Below are 19815 nucleotides of genomic sequence, written 5' to 3' on the forward strand. Positions count from 1 at the left end.
TATGTATGTTATGTTATGTTATGTATGTATGTCTGGTTCTTCTGATTCTGATTCTAAATCATATTTATAAATATTTATTTAATATTCTGTATTTATTATAATTATTTTATTATATATATATATATATATATATATATATATATATATATATATGTTTTTATCATATTTTTCATGTTAAGGAGCACTACTCCCCCAGATTGTGGATCAAGGGTTAAGGGAGCGTTGCTTTTAAAAAATGGCTTTCATTTCATAACATCCAAACATCTCAAAATGCCATGATTGGTGTTTTGATATAATAATAATTTTTTTAAATATGCCAGTGATGATATATATTAATTTACTTGCCGAAAGACAGCAGTCTCAAAATGTAACCCATATTTCAGCGTTTATGTGGATTAGTGATTTGGACATCCTGTATGTTTAATATATATTTTTGATTCTAATTGAAGATTTTATTGCTGCTACTGCTGTAATGTACGCTTCAAAGGTGGTCAGTAAACGTGACCCAAGAGCTGCTGCAGAAAACTACTGAATTCTTCACTGTGAGAGGACCTGATTTTGCCTTATATGAACAAAATGCTGTTTTTAACTGTCAATATGACAATGTTTTTTCTAAATGTCCCAGTGTTTTCCTCTCGTGTCTGGTTCTGGTTTGGCTGTGGTGTTTTTGTTTAAACAATGCCATATCTTTCAGTATTGAATGCTGTATAGTTTGTACTTGTACTGCCAAACATAACTCAAGGCTAGGGGAGAGTAATGCTCCTTATTCACTGCTGTTCATAGAATTTTGTGTTTGTCATTCTCATTTGTACTGTTGTTCGAGCGAGCTCTGTTGCACCTCGATCATGTGACTTTTTTTTCTTGTGTGCAGTCAGAAAGGTATTAAGGAATCACTCATTTACTTGGCAAACTTAAGTACAAAGCTATGACCTCTCTGTACATTGGGGTCCAAAAGTCTGGGACCACATGGAAAATCTGGGATTTTTTTTTTGTTTTTTTTACCCAGAAATAAACAGACATTTTTAGGATTTTGAAAAATGTAAAACAAAGATATGTAATGACATAAAATTAGGAATTGAAAGACCCCTTGAAATGAGAGCATTTTTTGTCCCCTTTTTGGCGTATTTGAATAGATAAAAATCTGTAGTGCAACAGTCATCAGTATTTGTGGTTCATTTTCCCGGAAGACAAAAACTGTAATACCATCTGCTAGACATGGACTAAAAGCCACAGTAATGTATTTATTGGGTCTTTAAGATTTTGCACTACTTTTAAATCCTTAATGAAATTTAAGCAAATTGTGACACTGACTGTGTTAACTTTTTTGTACAAAGTTCATGCTATCTGAAACATTCTCAAATCATGCTTATCATCTTGGGTTTTTCAACTTGTGGAGTCAATACCAGCTCAAGATCATGCGGTCATTAAAAGAAAAGGGAGACATGCATAATTCTAAAAAAAATCTGAAAAACTATGTATGTGAACTTTTACACAAAATTGTTATTCTAATTATAATTTATTATGATAAAGTTTGTATTTAATTAAATAAAAATGCTCAATAGAACTATTTTCACTATTGCTCGCAGACTCTTGGATCCCACTTAGTAAAAAAAAATGTAATTCAAAGTTTATGCCACTGGTGATATCCAGTAGAAATTTAGCCCTTTTCAGTAATTAATGAGATGTTTCCTGTTCAAATTTCAGTCATTTTGATTAGGTTGAGGCATTTTGGTCATAGAAGTTCATCTGGCTCCTTCAAAAGAATATCTGCAAAAAATAATTGCAAAACTCTGTGCTAATTCAATTTGTGATTCCTATGCAAACTAAAGGCATCAATCAACCAACAATCTGGAATATTTCTGTTTAAATGCTTTTTGTACTTAGACTGATACTTAAGGCATTAATCAGATTATGGATGTACTAGTTTAGACATAAACCAAACTGCAATACTCAATTAGGTTTTTATTCTTCAAACTGTGCCGTTTTGGAATATTTCTTGTTGATTTCACATAATTACCATGAACATGTTTCTAAACACCTATCCTGAAAATAGTGTACATAAAGCTTATCACAGGAATATGATGACTGCATGTCAAAACGAGAAAATATCTTTAGAACGAGGTCTTTGCTAGCTTTTTTGGTATGAGGTCTTTATTAGCTTGGCTGACTCCAGTACAGATACATTCACTGCATATAAAATAATATAGACCCCCTGAGACAGTGCATGAAGTAGTTAATGCTAGTGTCATTTTACTGGTTTATCACTGATAACCGTGTCTCCTGTCATGTTAGAAACAGAATGTATTTATGGGGCTCCGTGTTATGATGTGTAAAACACCAAATTACCTGCTTGCTTGACCAAAGCACTATTTCTTTTCTTTTTTATAATGTCTCAGTGATTTTTTTCAGTTGGGTCATTTCCTTGCCCTGTTGATTAGCTTGGCCCCTGCACCTTGAGTTTAATTTGAAATCCTGTCAGAAATATGGCAGCTTTCATACTGACGTATGTGCAGTTCTTCAAAAATCCTCTAGCTGTTGCTCCTCATGGCTTTGCTCATGAAACTTGGGACTGTTTAACATTCTGAGAATGCAGACTGTTCAACCCTGTACTTTTCTTTCCCCCAGTTTGTTGTGAAGATATTCTTTGTGAACTGTTCTCTGTATTGCACTGATTATTCAGAGGGAAAACAGTTTCGGAAGCATACATGTGACTTCCCAATGCAAACTGAAAAAAGGGCTCAGTCTGTTTGTTGCTTTACCATGTAAACAATTTGGAGATGTGGACAGACAGCATGTGTTTATTGGTCAAATAATCTGTTCTCGATACTTAGCATCTTACTAACACATGCAGTATGCAGCCAAACTGTTTGATTAGGGCGTTTTACTGGACTGGTTTTAGCTAACAGCACTTAGATTTGGAAATGTCATTTGTGTCATTATTTTTTGTGTGAAAGCAAACCCCCTTTAGCATTAACTCCCCTTTAAGCCTTAATAGACTACTAATGTCCTCACCATTAAAACTAATAAAGACATAGTTGTCTAGATGGTTTGTATTTCTTGATAAACATAATGATAGTGACCCATAGGATATAGCTGACCAATATAACAACCCTTCCCCTTGAAGCATAAGCATAAACTAAGTGCCATCGTCATTGATTACTCTCAGTAAAAATGAAATATTTGTTATTTTCTCAACCGTCATTTCAATTAAGGCAGGTTAAAGAGGTATTAAAAGACAAAATAAAATCCTCAAGAGAGTGTTAGTTATTACAGGATGCACATAAAACCTTTGTGATCTTTTATCTTGTGAGCAGAATCAATGCTCACTCGTTATTGGAATTAACGGTATAGTGGGACATATAATTTGTGGTCGTCTAGACTAGAGCTTTCATTGGGTTGGTTCTATCCAGATGCCCCCAGTTCTATAGTCACTGTGCTGGTGTGGTCATCTCTTTCTGTGTCTCCTATTTGTGGTAACTGATTGTAGAAGGAACTGATTTCGTCTCTGTTGTCTTGTTGGTCCTTTTCCTTTCTAAGAAAAATATGCTAAATATGGATGTGCATGATGTCTCAGCTGCATATATCAGAGCCTTCTTGTTATGTCATTTATATTTTGTAACCTGTATTTCTGTACGTGTTTTTAAAATACATATATATATTTAATTCCAGTGTATGTGTTTTTCTGTCTATTTGTCATCTGGGGTAATGAAAAAGTGAATCAAGAAGACTTGCCTGCTATAAAAATGTATGAAAAAAGAGAAAATCATAATGACACACACGGCAGAAACATACAAATCATAACACACACTCAGACATACAGATTTTCACTCATCCTGCCTAAAAAAGAAATCAGGTGATGCAACAATTTTGAGTTTGGGTTTAAAAAAGTTGGATCTGCTGGGTTCTGAATGTCTCAAAGTCTTCAGGGATGGTATCTGCAGAGAAGAAGAAATACATAAATGGTGACTCAATGAGCAGTGATTTTACCTCAGATGTGAAAAAATTTTCAGCAAAATTTGTGAAAGAATGATAGAGGAGAAGCTGGGGACAACCTCCAATTTCAACCGGCATCTCTCTCAAGTGCACCCAGAAAGGTAAGCTATCCCCTAGAGTTGCCACCCATGCCTTTTAAAACAGGATCGTCCTGTTTTTTAAAAAAAAATTAGCTTCCTTTATGGAACTAATAAGGGACACGGTTTAGTCAATGGGAGAACCTGAGAGCTGAAAAAGACATTGATGAAAGGCAGGCAAACGCTGTAGTCTGTGTGAGAAACAGGGCTGGGAGTCTATCCCAGAAAGAATAGATTCTGAGGCAAAGGGAATTGAGAATTGACTCCAAAGGGTCAATACACTGTTAGACAAACTCAAGAGCCTGACTAACTGTGTATTCATTACCTCGATTTCCAAACAACTACACATTTTAGAAGAGCCTAACAAATAGTAGTAGGGCTTTTGATTCATCCCATGTGTACTAGTGTAAGATACTAGGGATGATTATTTGTATGTTGAATCAGTTCACCAAAAAGATTCTTTCAGATTCATTCACTGATTCATTCAGTGATGGTTGGTATTGTTTGATGGTATTATGTGTATGGTTTCCTTCTGTACAATACACTATGAAAGACTAAATTTGTGTGTGTGTGTGTGTGTGTGTGTGTGTGTGTGTATGTGTGTGTGTTAATAAACTTGATATGACAACAGGACTGTTATATTTCCTTATTTTACAACATAGACAAGGACTCGTAATTTGGACTTGTATGTAGTTAATGGGGACTCGACATGGACTCGATATTGGTGACTTGGACTTGGACTTGGACTCGCACTTGAGCAGTTAGGACTTGAGAATCGACTCTGACTCGAGATCTAGTGACTTGACTACTATACTGTTCAGGGCCGTTTCAGACAATTCTTGTGCCCTAAGCAAGATCCCTATCTCCTGATCCCAGGGGGATGGGGGGTGATGGGGTGTTTGGGGTGCATGGCGGTGACCTCCTCTTTGCCCCCCTCCACAGCAAGTGGCACCCTAGGCGACCACCTAGTTCTGAAATTGGTATCCACTTATACCATATATCGTTCTAATGGGCTTAATGGATTAAAATGGTATTTTATCAAAAGAACTGACCATTGCATCGGTAGCGCAGGTTGGCCCAGATGATGTTCTCCTGAGAGAAGCAGAAAACTCCCAGTCTACCTCCTCTCATGGTTGTGTCGATGATAATTCCTGTGTCTGCCACCAATTGGGGACCTTCATAGAACCGGACCCTTCATGCAAGACAGAGCACAAACTCAACACGCATAGGTTGAAATCATATTAGTTAGTTTTCTAATATACAGTATTTGTCATAATATCCCAATTCATCTACCAATGGGGTGAAATATTGTGGATGAGTGGATGTTGTTACTTTTACCATGTCCTGTTATGCAATTCCTTCTAAAAATTAAAAACTGGTGATTTATCAATATGTTCAAGAAATATTTCATTCTTTTTTTCCCTAATCAAAACCTTTCAAACAAGGCATGTTTTCTTGGGAATATTGTTTTAATTCACATTCAGTTCATATGCCATTCTGTTAGTCTTCCATAATATTTTTTTACTTCAAAAGCCAAGATGACATTATTCTCCAGGAAGTGACATCATTTTTGGTAGGAAAACAACAGCATTAGTTTTAGCAGTGGATCTAAAGAATTGTGTGATGTTTTGTGGTATTAGTTGGTTTGTCTCACTCTAACACCTTTCAGTCTAGTTTAATAAAATCACAGAAGCTGGTGATAATATAAAAATGTCAAAAGATAGTTAAAAAATATAACAAATTAACAGTTGACAGACACCCTCATGTACTATAAGCTAACTTTACCTCTTTTTTGTCATGGAATAAATAATACAGGTAGGTTATAATTATTGAAGTGCCAGAACATATTTCAGAAAGAATGGTAAAAAGAATGGTTTTATAGAAATACTTACTTAATATGCAACTGTATTCAAGTAGTTGAATGGCCCATTTTACCTGATATAGCCTTCCTGGGGTCTGTGCTGTAAAAACCAACGGTAAGAGGTCTTGTCTTTCCAGCCAACATTTCTGGCATCTTTCCACAAGAGTTTCACCTGGTTGGATGAGTCACCTGTGTGCCAGAGTGAGTTGCGCAGGTTCTCTCCAGGACCAGTGTCTGATTTCACTGCCTACCAACAAAATAAAGAAACTGATACCATATTTGGTCTGAGCAATAAAAGAAGCTGTCACTTGGAAATCAAAGAAACCAGATCACACCTTAAGCTGGATGCCAGGTTCAGCTACGGCACGGAAAGGATTGGCTTGCCAGTAGATCTGCTCCACCTGCTTCCACATCACCACATAGAAGCTGGAGCTGTCCTGATAACCAAAGATGAAGCCTGCATAGTCATCATCCGTCTCAGTATTAACATGAAATGTCCCTTCAAAGTCCACGCCGTTAAATGCAGTGTAGCCTGTGAGAGTTGCCAGAAGGGATTGGGATTGGATGTTGAACAGCACCTTTAATAAGAATGATTATCTTTGTCATAGTCACCTTACCTACAGCCAGTCCAGGGTCACTGTTCATGGTCTGAACAATCTCTCTTCCCTATTGAAAATAATGTACAGTGCTTAGTAAAGTTTACACAGTGAGAATATTGAATGAAACCAAACACACCATCTCAATTCCGAAAAATCAGACAAACCTGATTGAGCACCACCCAGTTTGGATCGATCTGCGCATCCCCCTCTGGATCTAGAACCACAGTCTGGTAGGTTCTGAAGTCAGTGAGAGTGACCTCAGCATTCTCAGGGCAAACGTCAATGATGTCGCTAAATGTGTCATTATCAAAGTCATTCTCGCAAACGTTGCCAATGCCATCACCTGCAAATGAATAGTCAAGATCAATAAAATGTCAGAAGATCCATAGTGGGTTGTGACCCTGCTGAAAAGACCAGCTTAGACCAGCATGAATTGACATGCCGATACAGGCTGGTTTATGCTGGTTAGTGCTGGTCAGGCTTTCTAGTGGAGCTGGTTGAGCAAGGAAGCCTTGTTGATTTAACTAGTGAAGAAGCTTGGTGGGCATGGGGACCAGCATCCAAAACTATGTTGGTGACCAGCAATGCCAGTCTTTTCAACAGGGAAATAGTAATTTACTCTTTAACTCAAAGTAATGGCATAATTGTCAACAGTTTGGTGTAAAGTGAGGTCTCCAAAGCTTAAAAGCCTGACCATCAAAGTCCTCTTGCAGTGGGTTTGGGATCAGACGGCAGTTATCTGGTCCAGGTGGAAGGAGATCAGGAATGCCATCATTGTCATCATCATCATCACATTCATCTCCAATGCCATCCTTGTCAGTGTCAAGTTGGGAGCTGTTAATAACTGCAGGACAGTTGTCTCGAGAATCCTGATGTCCATCTCCATCACTAAGGACAGACAACATGTGATTGGACATGCCGATGAGGGATGTGACCAAAGGGAATCAACAATTGAAGGTTTATGGTACCTGTCTTTGTTGGTGTCACAAGGATCGCCAATCAAGTCATTGTCCACATCCAGCTGTGGAAAAAAGGAAAATTAGCGTGATTCTTTGTTCTTACTTTATTACTGACTGTTTACTTGTCTTGAATAATAACTTGATAACTTGAAACAATGTTTACTCAAGTTAATTAATATTTTTTTGTGGTATCGAAACTGGTATTGAGAATCGTCAAATTGCTTTCATATCCAAGCAAAATGGACATTATTACTGAAATATACTCAAATTAATCGAATCAGGAAATGTGCTTGGTCTTATCCTGAGTTCAATTCTACCCAGCTTAACATGCCAAGCGTTCATTCAACCCCTGCTTTCATTCAGATTCAGAGAGTGTAGTGTTAATTAAACCTGATCAGGGTTGCGGATGTAGGGACAGCTGTCACAAGCGTCACCAACTTTATCACCATCTCGATCTTTCTGGTCACGGTTTGGTACCTTTTTGCAGTTATCCTTATCGTTTTTTATTCCTGTGAAGCAAAATACAATTTACATTTGCGTACTTATCTACAACGACTTACAATGCATTCAAGGTATACATTTTCTCAGTTTGTGTTCTCTGAGAGTAAAATGTATGACCTAATCATTGCTAGCACCATGCTCTACCAGTTGAGCTACTTTACATCTCAAGTCTTACCATCCCCATCAATGTCATCATCACATTCGTCACCCTGACCATCACCATCCGTGTCCTTCTGGTCATTGTTTTTCACCAGACGGCAGTTATCACAAGCATCTCCATAATCATCCTGGTCAGTATTCTTCTGGTTCACATTAGGGACGAGCACACAGTTGTCCTATCAGTGAAGAGAGCATTATGAAAGTCAAGTAAAGTGGTAAATGGTGAATTATAATAATATTGTGTCTGGTGATATTACACAGCATGTAATGCTGCAACCTCTAACCTCTGTGTTTAGGATCCCATCTCCATCTGCATCATCATCACATGCATCACCAATGTTATCATTGTCAGCATCCTCTTGGCCGGAATTTGGAACAGTGAGGCAATTGTCCTAACAAAACCATTGTTATTGAGACCTCACCATTGTTTGAATTTGATGTTGCATGCAATACATTTCTATTATTTTTTTTTTTACCTTTGCGCAGTTTCTCTCTACGCATTCCAGTTTTTCATCAGGGAAGCCATCAATATCAGTATCTAGTCCACATAAATATCCATTCCCAGCCCAGCCAACTCCACACTAAAACCAATCAGATCAGTGGGACCAGTCATGCTCATATACTGTAGCGGTGTGCAGAAAGGTGTTTTGAAGACTTACCGCACATTCTATTTGTCCATCGCGGTGAACGATGCATTCAGCGCTGGCGTGGCATGGATTGGGCTGCCCATTTCCACATGACCGCTCAGGTTTACAGCCTTTCACCTGATCCCCAACAAAACCAGGCTTGCAGCGGCCACATCGAAAAGAGCCCTGCCATTAACATGCATTGGTACAAAAATACATGCATGTAAATATTTCCCAAACATTTTGGACCAGTGGTTCTCAACTGGTTTGCTTCAGGAGTTAGGACCCAGATTTTATTTTGGACATCAAGTGGTGAAATAAAACATGTAATTCATATTTAATGTAGCCTGGGTCGTATTTTCTTTCCTTGTGCAATTGCGTAGGGCATGTCACACAACCTGCCCATGTTTTAGTTTGGCTAGTTTCTACCAAGTGACAGAAATTTACACCAAAGAGTTTGAATGGACACATACTTGGATGTGAACAACAAAGATATGGGAAGCGTTTTCTCCTCCCTTTCAAAAGTTACTCTTACTATGCCTGATTATATGGTTAGTTGCATTTATTTATTTATTTTGCATTTAGCATTGTTTTTTTCCTTAATCTGACAGACAGAACAGACCTGCGAACCATTTTTGGGTTGTGACCCACCAATGAAGAACCACAGGTTTAGACCATATTTGCATGAGACAGGGCTGTGATACTGCAACTGACACGCCATAATGCATCACTCACCGGCGTGTTGATGCAGTTGGAGTTTTCTACGCAGCCCCCATTTGTGTTCTCACACTCATTGATGTCTGTGCAAACCTGCATGTAAGAGTTTCCATTTCATTTAAAATATTTTATCCATTATCTGTCTGCAATAAATAACTGAAAGTTTCTCATATAGAAAAAAAAATACCTGTTTGTTGGCAGATGCATAGGCAAGTCCGACCCCCTGCACCTGGGGACCCATGTACCCAGCAGGACAGGGGCCACAGCGGAAACCAGGTGATGCATTAATGCATCTCACCCCCATGTGACATGGCATTACAGCACACTGCATGCAACAAAGCAACAGTAGAAAACAAAAACTGCAGTTTGCTGTAGTGTAGAAATCAAATGTCTGTTCTTTACCTGGGTCAGACAAAATTCATAATTGAAAATTAGCTCCATTTCATGAGTTGTAATTTGAATCGAATTGGCCACACCCACATTATGTTGAATTGGCATGACAGTACGAGGAATTTACTGAATTGCAATCTGAAGAAATTAAAAGAAAAGTCAACCAACAGAGGCATTTCACAAGTAACACAAGAAATAAATATTAATAATAATAACTTTTTATGTGTTTTGTTTAAGGATTCCAACTTGTCATTCTACTTCACATCTAGCTCCAGTAGAGGACTTTGGGTCGTGTCTCGAAGGTAACCCACTAGCTGCCCAAAGTCTTGCGAGAGTCGTGTCAGAGACTATTTAGCAGAGACGGGCCACTTCTATTAAAATGAATGGAAGAAATTGGAATGCCCAACCAAGAAGCTCTTAGCGCCCAACGGTCAATGTATGTAGAAAGGAAGTCCCGCTTTACAGGTAAAAGAGCCAATTACCTTTTAGATACAGACATTGCCTGCCAATCAACTCAACAACATGCATTAGCTATACAAGCCGGGAAAATTTTGCTTTTTAACGTAATCTGAGGTAAAGAAGCACAATTTATGATTCCATTATTGTCAAGTTTTATTGCTGATTTGAAATATGTTCTTTGATTGTAATCTTGACTAACCGTTTTTGAGATTTCGCACTTTCCCCATTCAAGTAGATAGGAGCTGCAATTTCATGACTGGAAGTAGCCTCCTGAGAGCATTCCAAAGATGGCCGACAGTGGACTGACTTGCTAGAAAGACTTTAGTTGTGTGCAAAGTTCACACACAGTTTATTGTGTTTATTATTGTGTTTAGAAACCCTACACCTCCCCCAACCCTAACCTTAACCCAACCACTAAATCTTACCCTAAATCTTATGTTGGTAAAAGCAAATGAGACTCTTGAGAGACTTTGGCTGTCGGGGGAATTACCTTCTAGACACAGACAAGAATTTGTGGTAATTCAAAACATTCTTGGACATGAAGTCTTCTTCCACCGTGGTCCTTTAAATGTTCATTGAAAAGAAAATTTTCATTGACAACTATCATCTAAAGTTCTGGATATATATATTGTATGCATGATAGCATGATTTAATTGTTTATGCTGAAACCTTAAATATATTATTAAAAACGTAAAAATTATAATTTTTATTTTTATTCAAATTCTTAATTACAGTGCATTTTTTATGAATTGTACAGGTACCTGGTACCTGATACTTTTTTTAGTACCACCTCGGGTCGAGGTTCCAAGCGAGCCGAGCTGATACTAAATGTGACGTCAAAACCCTGCAGATCACTGATTGGTCAGAGAGAATCATCATTACCAGCGTCACTGGATTTGCGACATGGGACATCAACCCGCTAGTTTTAAAGTTAGCCTCAGCGACATCATTTGTTCACGCGACTTTCGAATTGTAAAAAGAAATGGCTGTGCACAAAACCACGCCGTGGTCAATAAACGAGGTGCAGACATTTCTCTCGTTAGCGACGAATGAAACGACGTGAAACGAAAAAGTCTTTCAGGAAGTGTCTCAGCTGTTGGCCGCACACGGCTACTACCGGACCTACCAACAGTGTAGGGAAGAGTTAAAAAAACTTGGTCTTTCAAGAACCATCAAGGACCACAACAGCCGGAGTGGTTCAAACAGAAGAAAGTGGAAGTGGTTCGACCAAATGGATGCTATCTATGGCAATAGACTGGCGAGCAATGGGAGGGAGAGTGCCCTGGACTCTGCGTTGTTGGAGTCCACGATGGAGGATGTACGTTTTGTTACGTTAACTCTATATTCTGCTTGAAAGCTTCACTTTATTTAGTTGACCAGCTACTGGAAAGCTTGCTTCTAAAACAACCAGGCCAACTTAACTGTTACACTTGTGTAAAATCACCATGCAACAACTGCTTTATGCAGCACAATGAGCTAGTAGCTAACAGCTAGCGGTCGTGTTATTGTTTATGGTCAGTAATGCTTGCGTCGTGTTTAAGATGATGTCACGGCAGTAGAGGTGGCGCAACTATGACGATCAGCCTATAATCCCACCCACGTTGAGGCGGCACTAAACTGCAGTGGAAAAGCAAGCTCAGAAAAGTAAAGCGAGCAGAGTCGAGTCGAGTCGAGTCGAACCGTAACGTGCAGTGGAAAAGTGCCACAAGACTGCCACTAAAACTTGCTAAGCAGCGAAATGTTGGTCAGGCAGTCCGCCATGCTTTAACTTACCTCATCAATATCTGTGCAGTGAGTTCCATTTCCTGTCATGCCCTCAGGGCATGGGCCACACTTGATGCCACCAGGTGTCATAATGCATTCAACACCAGGGTGGCACGGGTTGGGCACACACAAGGGCTGCGGATCTACTGGCCTCATGCCTGCAACAGGACATGGCAACAGAAATAATTTCTAACAGATCCCTCATCTTTATGAATCTGATACAATGATAAGCTTAGAATTCCTCACCACAGGCTTCACACTCCATAACTGTATTCTTCAGGAAGACAATTTCCTGTATCTAAAAAACAAAGATGAGTTAATATCAGTGTGAATGTGGCATTTTGTAACTGCCAGCACAAGTATGTGATTTATAGCTGATGTACTTTGTAAGTGATATTTTCTATGTTAAAATATGACCTCTGGAAGACGGTGGAGTTTCAGGAAAGCTGTTTGAAAGCAATCCTTATTTTTGCAATTTCATGTGGCGATGTCATTTACCTGTTGTTTCAGCAGTTCCTTAATCTCGGCGAGCTCCATGTTTGTGCCTTTAATCTGTTTGATAATTTCTCCATCTGTAGTAAAGAATGTGAAATCCAAAGGATGAAAAAAGTACCATCAAATTACTCCTTGTGACTTGTGCGCCATAATCCAAGTCTTCTGAAGCCATACTATAAATTAAGCTACTGTTTACAAACACTCACCTCTGGTGCTTCCGGGTTCTTTTGGCACCAAAGAAAAAAAAACTGCTGTCATTGGGTGCTTCGCTCAAATTGAGTTGAAAATGCCCAAAAAGTGCTGTTTATGGGGTTGAAACCCCCCATTTCCAAAATATTATTGGAGATTTTGGATTCTTTACATTTCCATCAGGATCGGTGCATCAGGCTAAACTCAGGATTTTACATAGTTTATGACTGAACCTACCCCGCAGCTGTTTTGGGGAGAATTGAACTTTTCAGGAAGGAATCGCACAAACTCCAATGTCAAATGGCTTTAAATTGAAAAAATTCTAAAATCACTGCAGTAACTTGTTAAAGCAAAAATGGCTGTTAATAAGTTTGACTATTGAACTTATTGAAGACAAATATTATTATTTATTGTATGTGAAACAATAATTTCAGCAGTAAAAATACTGCATGTCTCATCGTATAGTTTTCATTTTTATATGACACATGTCTCAGACTTTAGAAGTGTGTTAAATGTGTGATGATGATGTGTATTCAGCAACCTGTTACATGTCCGACATAATTATTCAGGCCTATTGAACCGAATTAATTATAAAAAAAATATTAAATATTGTAAACATACTGTATACACACACCCACACATACTGAATATTCTTTCTGAACAATCACTGTTCAATCATTCTTCACTGTTAACCATAGATATGATATATTATCATGCTAAAAAGATTATTAAAACTGCAGTGCTGCCCGTATCCACCATTGAAATCTGCAGCTCAAAAGAACCCAGAAGCATGGTTGCTTATGGTCTAATGTCACAATAATTTAATCTATAGCTTTTTTGGAAAAACAGACTTATATTTAAAAGCAGCAAAAATTCCACGGCACTCACATGAGGTATAGTATTAAAAGGACTTTTTTAAAAATAGGGCTATAACTTAAAAAAAAAAAAATTATGCTAAAAAAAATAAAAAATGATGGTAACAAAGTCTTTATCAGGGTGGGGAACACACAGACAACATTAACAAACAGGCATTCTATTAACATGTTCTATTAATATTCTATTAACAGGTTAACATGTGACATTTTTTTGGCCACACCCTACAGAATATCCTCTCTTTTTGTGTTCCAAGGAATAAATAAATCCATACAGGTTGGGAACGTCATTAGTAAATGTAAATGAGGACAAGATTTTCATGTTTTTATTTTTTTGTTTTTTTTGGTGAACTATCCCTTTAAGAATGTCAACAGTTGTAAACTACATCAGTAAAATCAACAGGACTATTTCATGATTAATGTGTACATAGCTCAGCTCAAAATAAAATGACTTTTCCTGCAGGTACTCTGGACACTGGAGGATTTTCAGCATCTAACAGTCCACAGTTAGATCCCTGTTACAGTAATTCAGCAGACACGTCATCTATATCTCCTGCTAGAAACACATGCTGCTTGAACATTTATCAGCCAAATTGCTTTTTGCCTTTTGTCTGAACTGATTGCAATTGCTTACTTTGAGTGCTGCATTTTTTCAATTGCAAAGCTGAGCCCTAATCTGTTGCCCTGACCAGAGCTAATGCTAAATTCTGTTTTCAGTGTTTAAGCATGAACATAACATGTAATCTTAAAATGCTTCGTTTTGATTAATCTCATGGGTGCTGTTATGACAACACCTGGGTCAACTGTTGCTGGTGTAATTTATAAAGTAGTTTTTCTTATTTTCTGTCGGAAATAACCCTCCCCAGGGGGCAGTTCAGGCAAACAGAAGGTAAAAGGGAAGTGTGCTATTTCCATTAGCTGCATCAACGTTTTCCATATGTTGTTGTTGACCATAATGCTGTTAATAAGTTTCAATGAAGGCTGGTTATCTTGTTATGTCAACTTTTCAAATAAACTTTATACATTAACTTGTATTCTATCAATTTGTTAATCTGAATAAATAAGTGACTGCATTCTTGTTAAAAACATTGATGGTAGTATATGGATAGGTGACATACAACACTTTTACAAAGCTGAAATGTTCTAGTGCGACATGCCATACTCCATCTAAAATATTTTAAACAGTATTTTGCAAATTCTTTCTTATTATTACGCATACACCTTTTATGATCCCATTTTCAGAGACCACCTGAAGTATTTGTTCCTTGAAATGTTAATTTGTCACACTGCAGGACCTTTTAAAATGAACTAGTAAAGGCAGAAAAGTGATAACTGGAGAAAAACTTAAAAGAAATAGTGATCATTTACTTTACCAAAAACATGTTTCCTCTATACATTCATATCTATTTTATAGATTTTTACTCAAAATCTTGATGCTGAAAAAAAAGTTCAGAAACATATCAACAATCCAAATATACAGGGTTCCCAAAGTCATGGAAAACCTTGAAATATATGATCATTTTAGGCCTGGAAAGTCATGGAAAGTCATGGAAATTCATGAAATCTTAATAAAAAGTCATGAACATTTTTATAGTGAATTTAAAATGTTCTAATTACACTCAGTTCTAAAATATTAAATTGGCTTGAGATTGCTCATTGTAAGACCCTGTAAATCTTTTTATGGATTATAAAATAAATAAAAAATAAACAGTAGTTACAAATGACTGGAAAAGCCATGGAAGTTCATTAATGTGTTAATCGTTCTATAACTCTTCACTCAAATATGCACGAGTCGACTCACCTCTGGATATTCCTTGAGAAGAAACCAGAGTGCTGTGCAGATAGAAGCTGAAGCTGAACAAGACAGTGCACAGCATGTTCAGTAGCTGTGTCCACAAAGAGGGGAGAACGGCTCTGTGTGTGTGTTTGTGTGCCTCCAGTCTCCTGTGCTTTTATACAGCGTCTCTTACGTCATGAGCAGTCTGGCTGCTCACAGATCGCACCTTTCATTCCATTCCAAGGTTCCTGTGTAAAGTGAGAAAAAATTCTTGGATTTCAGTCCCTGTACAAGGTACTGAGTTCATGGTATTAAAATACTTTCCTTGCACATTGAATACATGAGAGTGCATATAACTTAATCAATAAATATAAAGTCATTATTTTTAAAGGGATTTTTTTATTTTTTTATTTTTTTTATTATGAATTTTTGATTCAAGACTACGCTTTTTTATAAGGTTACACCATATGATTACAAAATGTGCCTTTTCATAAAAAAACTATTCAAAATGTTAATATCACAAAATTATTTTATTATTATTATTATTATTATTATTATTAAAAGGTATAAGGAGGTCCTTTCTGTTAATGTTTTTTGTCACATGATAAAAAATGGCATCCTACATATTGGTAACAACACATGATTTTGATATGGTGAACATATTTTTTCAAATATTAATCATATTTTAAAACAAAATTGTTTCACTGCTTATTTTTTAAGAAATAATAATAAGATAATTCTGTACTACTCATGCAAACTTGACCCATCTATTTCCACATTTTAGAATTAGCCTAAATTGGAATTATGTAGTGCCCTAAAATGTTTTCAAGATCATGAGAAACATAAATTCAGTCAAGAGTATCCAAACGTTTGACCGGTAATGTGTTTCAGTTTCATAATTATGATTTTTTTTTTTATTATTACTAAATGCACTGTTTCTGTTATTTCACTCACTTTTAAAAACTCTCAATGTTCGTCAAAATGATTCTGTGTTCTGTCATTGAAACAAACCACATTAATTTGGATTTGGTTAATTTGGTTTTCAGTGGGGTTCAGGACTGGAGATTGGGCTGGCCATGACAGGGTCTTGATCCGGTGGTCCTCCATCCACACCTTGATTGACCTCCACCTAATTTCACAGTGGGTGCGAGACACTGTGGCTTGAAGGCTTCTCCAGGTCTCAGTCTAACAATTATGACGAACAGGTGGAGGATCGGTGATGATCTGGCGGTGCTTCAGCAAGGCTGGAATCGGGCAGATTCGTCTTTGTGAAGGACGCATGAATCAAGCCACGTACAAGGTTATCCTGGAAGAAAACTTGCTTCCTTCTGCTCTGACAATGTTCCCCAACTCTGAGGATTGGTTTTTCCAGCAGGACAATGCTCCATGTCACACAGCCAGGTCAATCAAAGTGTGCATGGAGGACCACCGGATCAAGACCCTGTCATAGCCAGCCCAATATCCAGACCTGAACCCCATTGAAAACCTCTGGAATGTGATCAAGAGGAAGATGGATGGCCACAAGCCATCAAACAAAGCCGGGCTGCTTGAATTTTTGCACCAGGAGTGGCATAAAGTCACGCAACAGCGATGTGAAAGACTAATAGAGAGCATGTCAAGATGCATGAAAGCTGTGATTGAAAATCAGGGTTCTTCCACCAAATATTGATTTCTGAACTCTTCCTAAGTTAAATTATTAGAATTCTGTTTAAAAATGAAAATGAACTTGTTTTCTTTGCATTATTCGAGGTCTGAAAACACTGTATCTTTTTTTGTTATTTTGACCAGTTGTCATTTTCTGCAAATAAATGCTCTAAATGACAATATTTTAATTTGGAATTTGGGAGAAATATTGTCAGTAGTTTATAGAATAAAACAAAAATGTTGATTTTACTCAAACACATACCTTTAAATAATAAATCCAGAGAAACTGATCATTTTGCAGTGGTCTCTTTTTTCCAGAGCTGTATATATTCTGTAGCACTGGTTCTTACATCACAAAGGTGAGATCTGATGTGTTCAATAGTACATCTTGTTTGCTGGTAATTGCATCCACAGACGTGGTATAAATTCCAGCTTGCCGATCCCTGGGCTACATGTGGTGTACCTTGAGGTCTGTGCCTTGTGCCATTCTGCTAAACTCCCTTTCTCACTATGAGCTCTTCTGGAAAAACAAACGCAGAAGCTTCAGCTTTGTGGTTGCTGTTTTCAGCATTTTATTGGCTGACACAAGTTGATTTTTGAGTCATTCAGTTTACGGGAAAAATTTGCTCAATGGGCTGAAAATATGTTTCCCAGGCTTGTGCTGACACTGACTATGATTTATTCCATTCTATACAAAAATAATAATATACAAGGGTATCCAAATTTATGGGAAGCTCCGCCCAGGAGTGAGAAAATCTGAAGCCCTTTAGAATCATGGCAATTATATTGCCAGATAGTCCCATCTGCCCCGATGTGTGTGTCACTGCAAGCATAAGGCGGAGCACGCCGCTCATCTGATTAGGATTTCTGACTGAGGGGAGGAGAGCAAATCTCTTGAACCCTTTGCGGCGAGTAATCAGTAATGCGGCCAGCTATGCAGTGTCTAATTTCCTCCTTTCAAGGAACCAAGATTACAGTCATTACAGCATTGACCCAAGGCTGACATGGTCACCAAGTCAAGTTTCATTCCTAAGGAAACCTTATGATGGGGGCACCAACACAGTCATCGCTCAATTGACTCTGAGGTCCAAACACTCCAGATGTGCAAGCAACAGATCCCTGTGTTTGCAAGCTCTAAAGAGAGTGCTCTAAAAGAAACCAGTCGTTGAGGTAGTTCAAAACGCAAATGCCGCTCAGCCTCAGCGGACATATTTCGTGAATGTACGAGGAGCTAGGGACATGCTGAAGTGCAGGCGAATCTCAAGAATTGCCTGTGGTGTGGAACTATGTGAACATGAAAGTATGCATATTTAAACTAATCCAGAGGACACACATGAGACAAAATTTGTCTCTTACCATCTTTAACAGAGACTTCGCAAGTGTCTAACATGTCCGGAAGGTTGCACCATGCGTCGATGTAATGGGCCAGAGGACACTGGACCTCCTCTTATTGCAGTAAATTAAGACAAGTTGCCTAAACGGTCAACTTCACATTGACCCTCATATAAAAGACAAAGCTGTTATTCCAGTTTTGAATAAATTTTACTCCGAAAGTGAGCAACGGACATGACTGCGATAGGTTACAATGCTGAACCACTGAAAAAACACACATGAAAGGAATGTTCATTAAAGGAAAGCTAAAGGACAGCGTTTGTGGCATAATGTTGATTACCACAAAAATTTACAGTATTTCGACTCATTCCTCCTTTTCTTTAAAAAAAGCAAAAATCGAGGTTACAGTGAGGCATGTACAATGGAAGTTAATGGGGCCATTTTTTGAACGTAAAAATACTCACTGTTTAAAAAGTTTAGCCATAAGACATAAAGGATATGCATGTAGACATGATTTTGATGTGATAAAATCACTTACAAACCTTTACTTTGTAAAGTTATAGCCAATTTTATAACTTGGTTACCATGACGATGTAATGTCAGCAAAACCTAAAATCCTAAAACGACTGTAAAAATGACAATTTAAACAATTTTACAGCTCAAATAACACAAGAGTTTTAACAGAAGAATTAATACAAGTGATTTTATAAAATGATAAGCTTCACATTTCTGTTTAAACCCTCCAGAAATTTGCCAAATTCACTTTCATTGGCCCCATTCACTTCTATTGTAAGTGCCTCACTGTAACCTTGATTTTGGCTTTTTTAAAGAAAAGGAGTAACGAGTCTAAATTCATTTTTGTGGTAATCAACATTATGCCACAAATGCTGTCAACTGAGCTTAACTTGAACTGAGCCCAGAAAATGTTGATGCAACATGAGTACACTTACATGGACTGCAATAATTGACACTTTTCATGATTAGTACAACTGTGGCAGCTATAACTGTAATATTGATTATATATTTGATTAATTATGTAGCCCTATTTAAAAAAATATCAAAAACGAAAAAAACAAGAAAAACAAGGTGCACAGGTCATGAAAATCTTTTATAAAAGCCATTACCTGTTCTTTTTTTCTTCTTCGAGTAATTAAGCCTAATCCTAACATGATAGCCTATCATTTAAACCAAACCCAATCTCTTAAAATGACACATAAATTGTGCTCTTCATATTGGACTGACACTAGTGGCAGAACATTCTTCTTGTAACCCGCCTTTTAAAAAAAATGTAGGCTAATAATACCTTTATTGACACAGTTTGTGTGTCACCTTTTAAGCAACGTCTTTCATAGTTATTATTATCACAATTTATTTGCATTTTTGGGTGGACTTTATGGTATT

At 37.5% G+C, this 19815-nt stretch overlaps 1 protein-coding gene across 1 annotated transcript; it reads right to left on the reverse strand.

Annotated features, from left to right (window-relative positions):
• Nucleotides 1–176: 176 nt before the first annotated feature.
• comp (cartilage oligomeric matrix protein) lies at nucleotides 177–17467 on the reverse strand. The gene is made up of 20 exons (XM_051675320.1): nucleotides 17345–17467; nucleotides 15463–15686; nucleotides 12604–12677; nucleotides 12352–12403; nucleotides 12115–12263; nucleotides 9680–9817; nucleotides 9511–9585; nucleotides 8809–8961; nucleotides 8626–8730; nucleotides 8434–8541; nucleotides 8166–8325; nucleotides 7880–7998; nucleotides 7499–7551; nucleotides 7225–7418; nucleotides 6695–6873; nucleotides 6549–6597; nucleotides 6267–6463; nucleotides 6006–6178; nucleotides 5123–5262; nucleotides 177–3935 (listed from the first exon to the last, which is right to left on the reverse strand). The coding sequence occupies exons 2-20, from the start codon at nucleotides 15536–15538 to the stop codon at nucleotides 3880–3882; spliced, it is 2250 nt and encodes a 749-aa protein (XP_051531280.1). The 5' UTR covers nucleotides 15539–15686; nucleotides 17345–17467; the 3' UTR covers nucleotides 177–3879.
• Between the last annotated feature and the right edge of the window lie 2348 nt (nucleotides 17468–19815).

This window comes from Myxocyprinus asiaticus, chromosome 37 (genome assembly GCF_019703515.2).
Source record: "Myxocyprinus asiaticus isolate MX2 ecotype Aquarium Trade chromosome 37, UBuf_Myxa_2, whole genome shotgun sequence".
Taxonomy (NCBI): domain Eukaryota; kingdom Metazoa; phylum Chordata; class Actinopteri; order Cypriniformes; family Catostomidae; genus Myxocyprinus; species Myxocyprinus asiaticus.

Bases quoted from the DNA above. Each gene is read 5' to 3' on its own strand.
- comp (XM_051675320.1), bottom strand. From the start codon at position 15,538: ATGCTGTGCACTGTCTTGTTCAGCTTCAGCTTCTATCTGCACAGCACT. The intron at 8,542-8,625 runs GTAAAAAAAAAA...TGGTTTTGTTAG, and splicing joins TAGAGAGAAACTGCGCAAAG to GACAATTGCCTCACTGTTCC. The intron at 5,263-6,005 runs GTAAAATGGGCC...TCTTGCATGAAG, and splicing joins CCCCAGGAAGGCTATATCAG to GGTCCGGTTCTATGAAGGTC.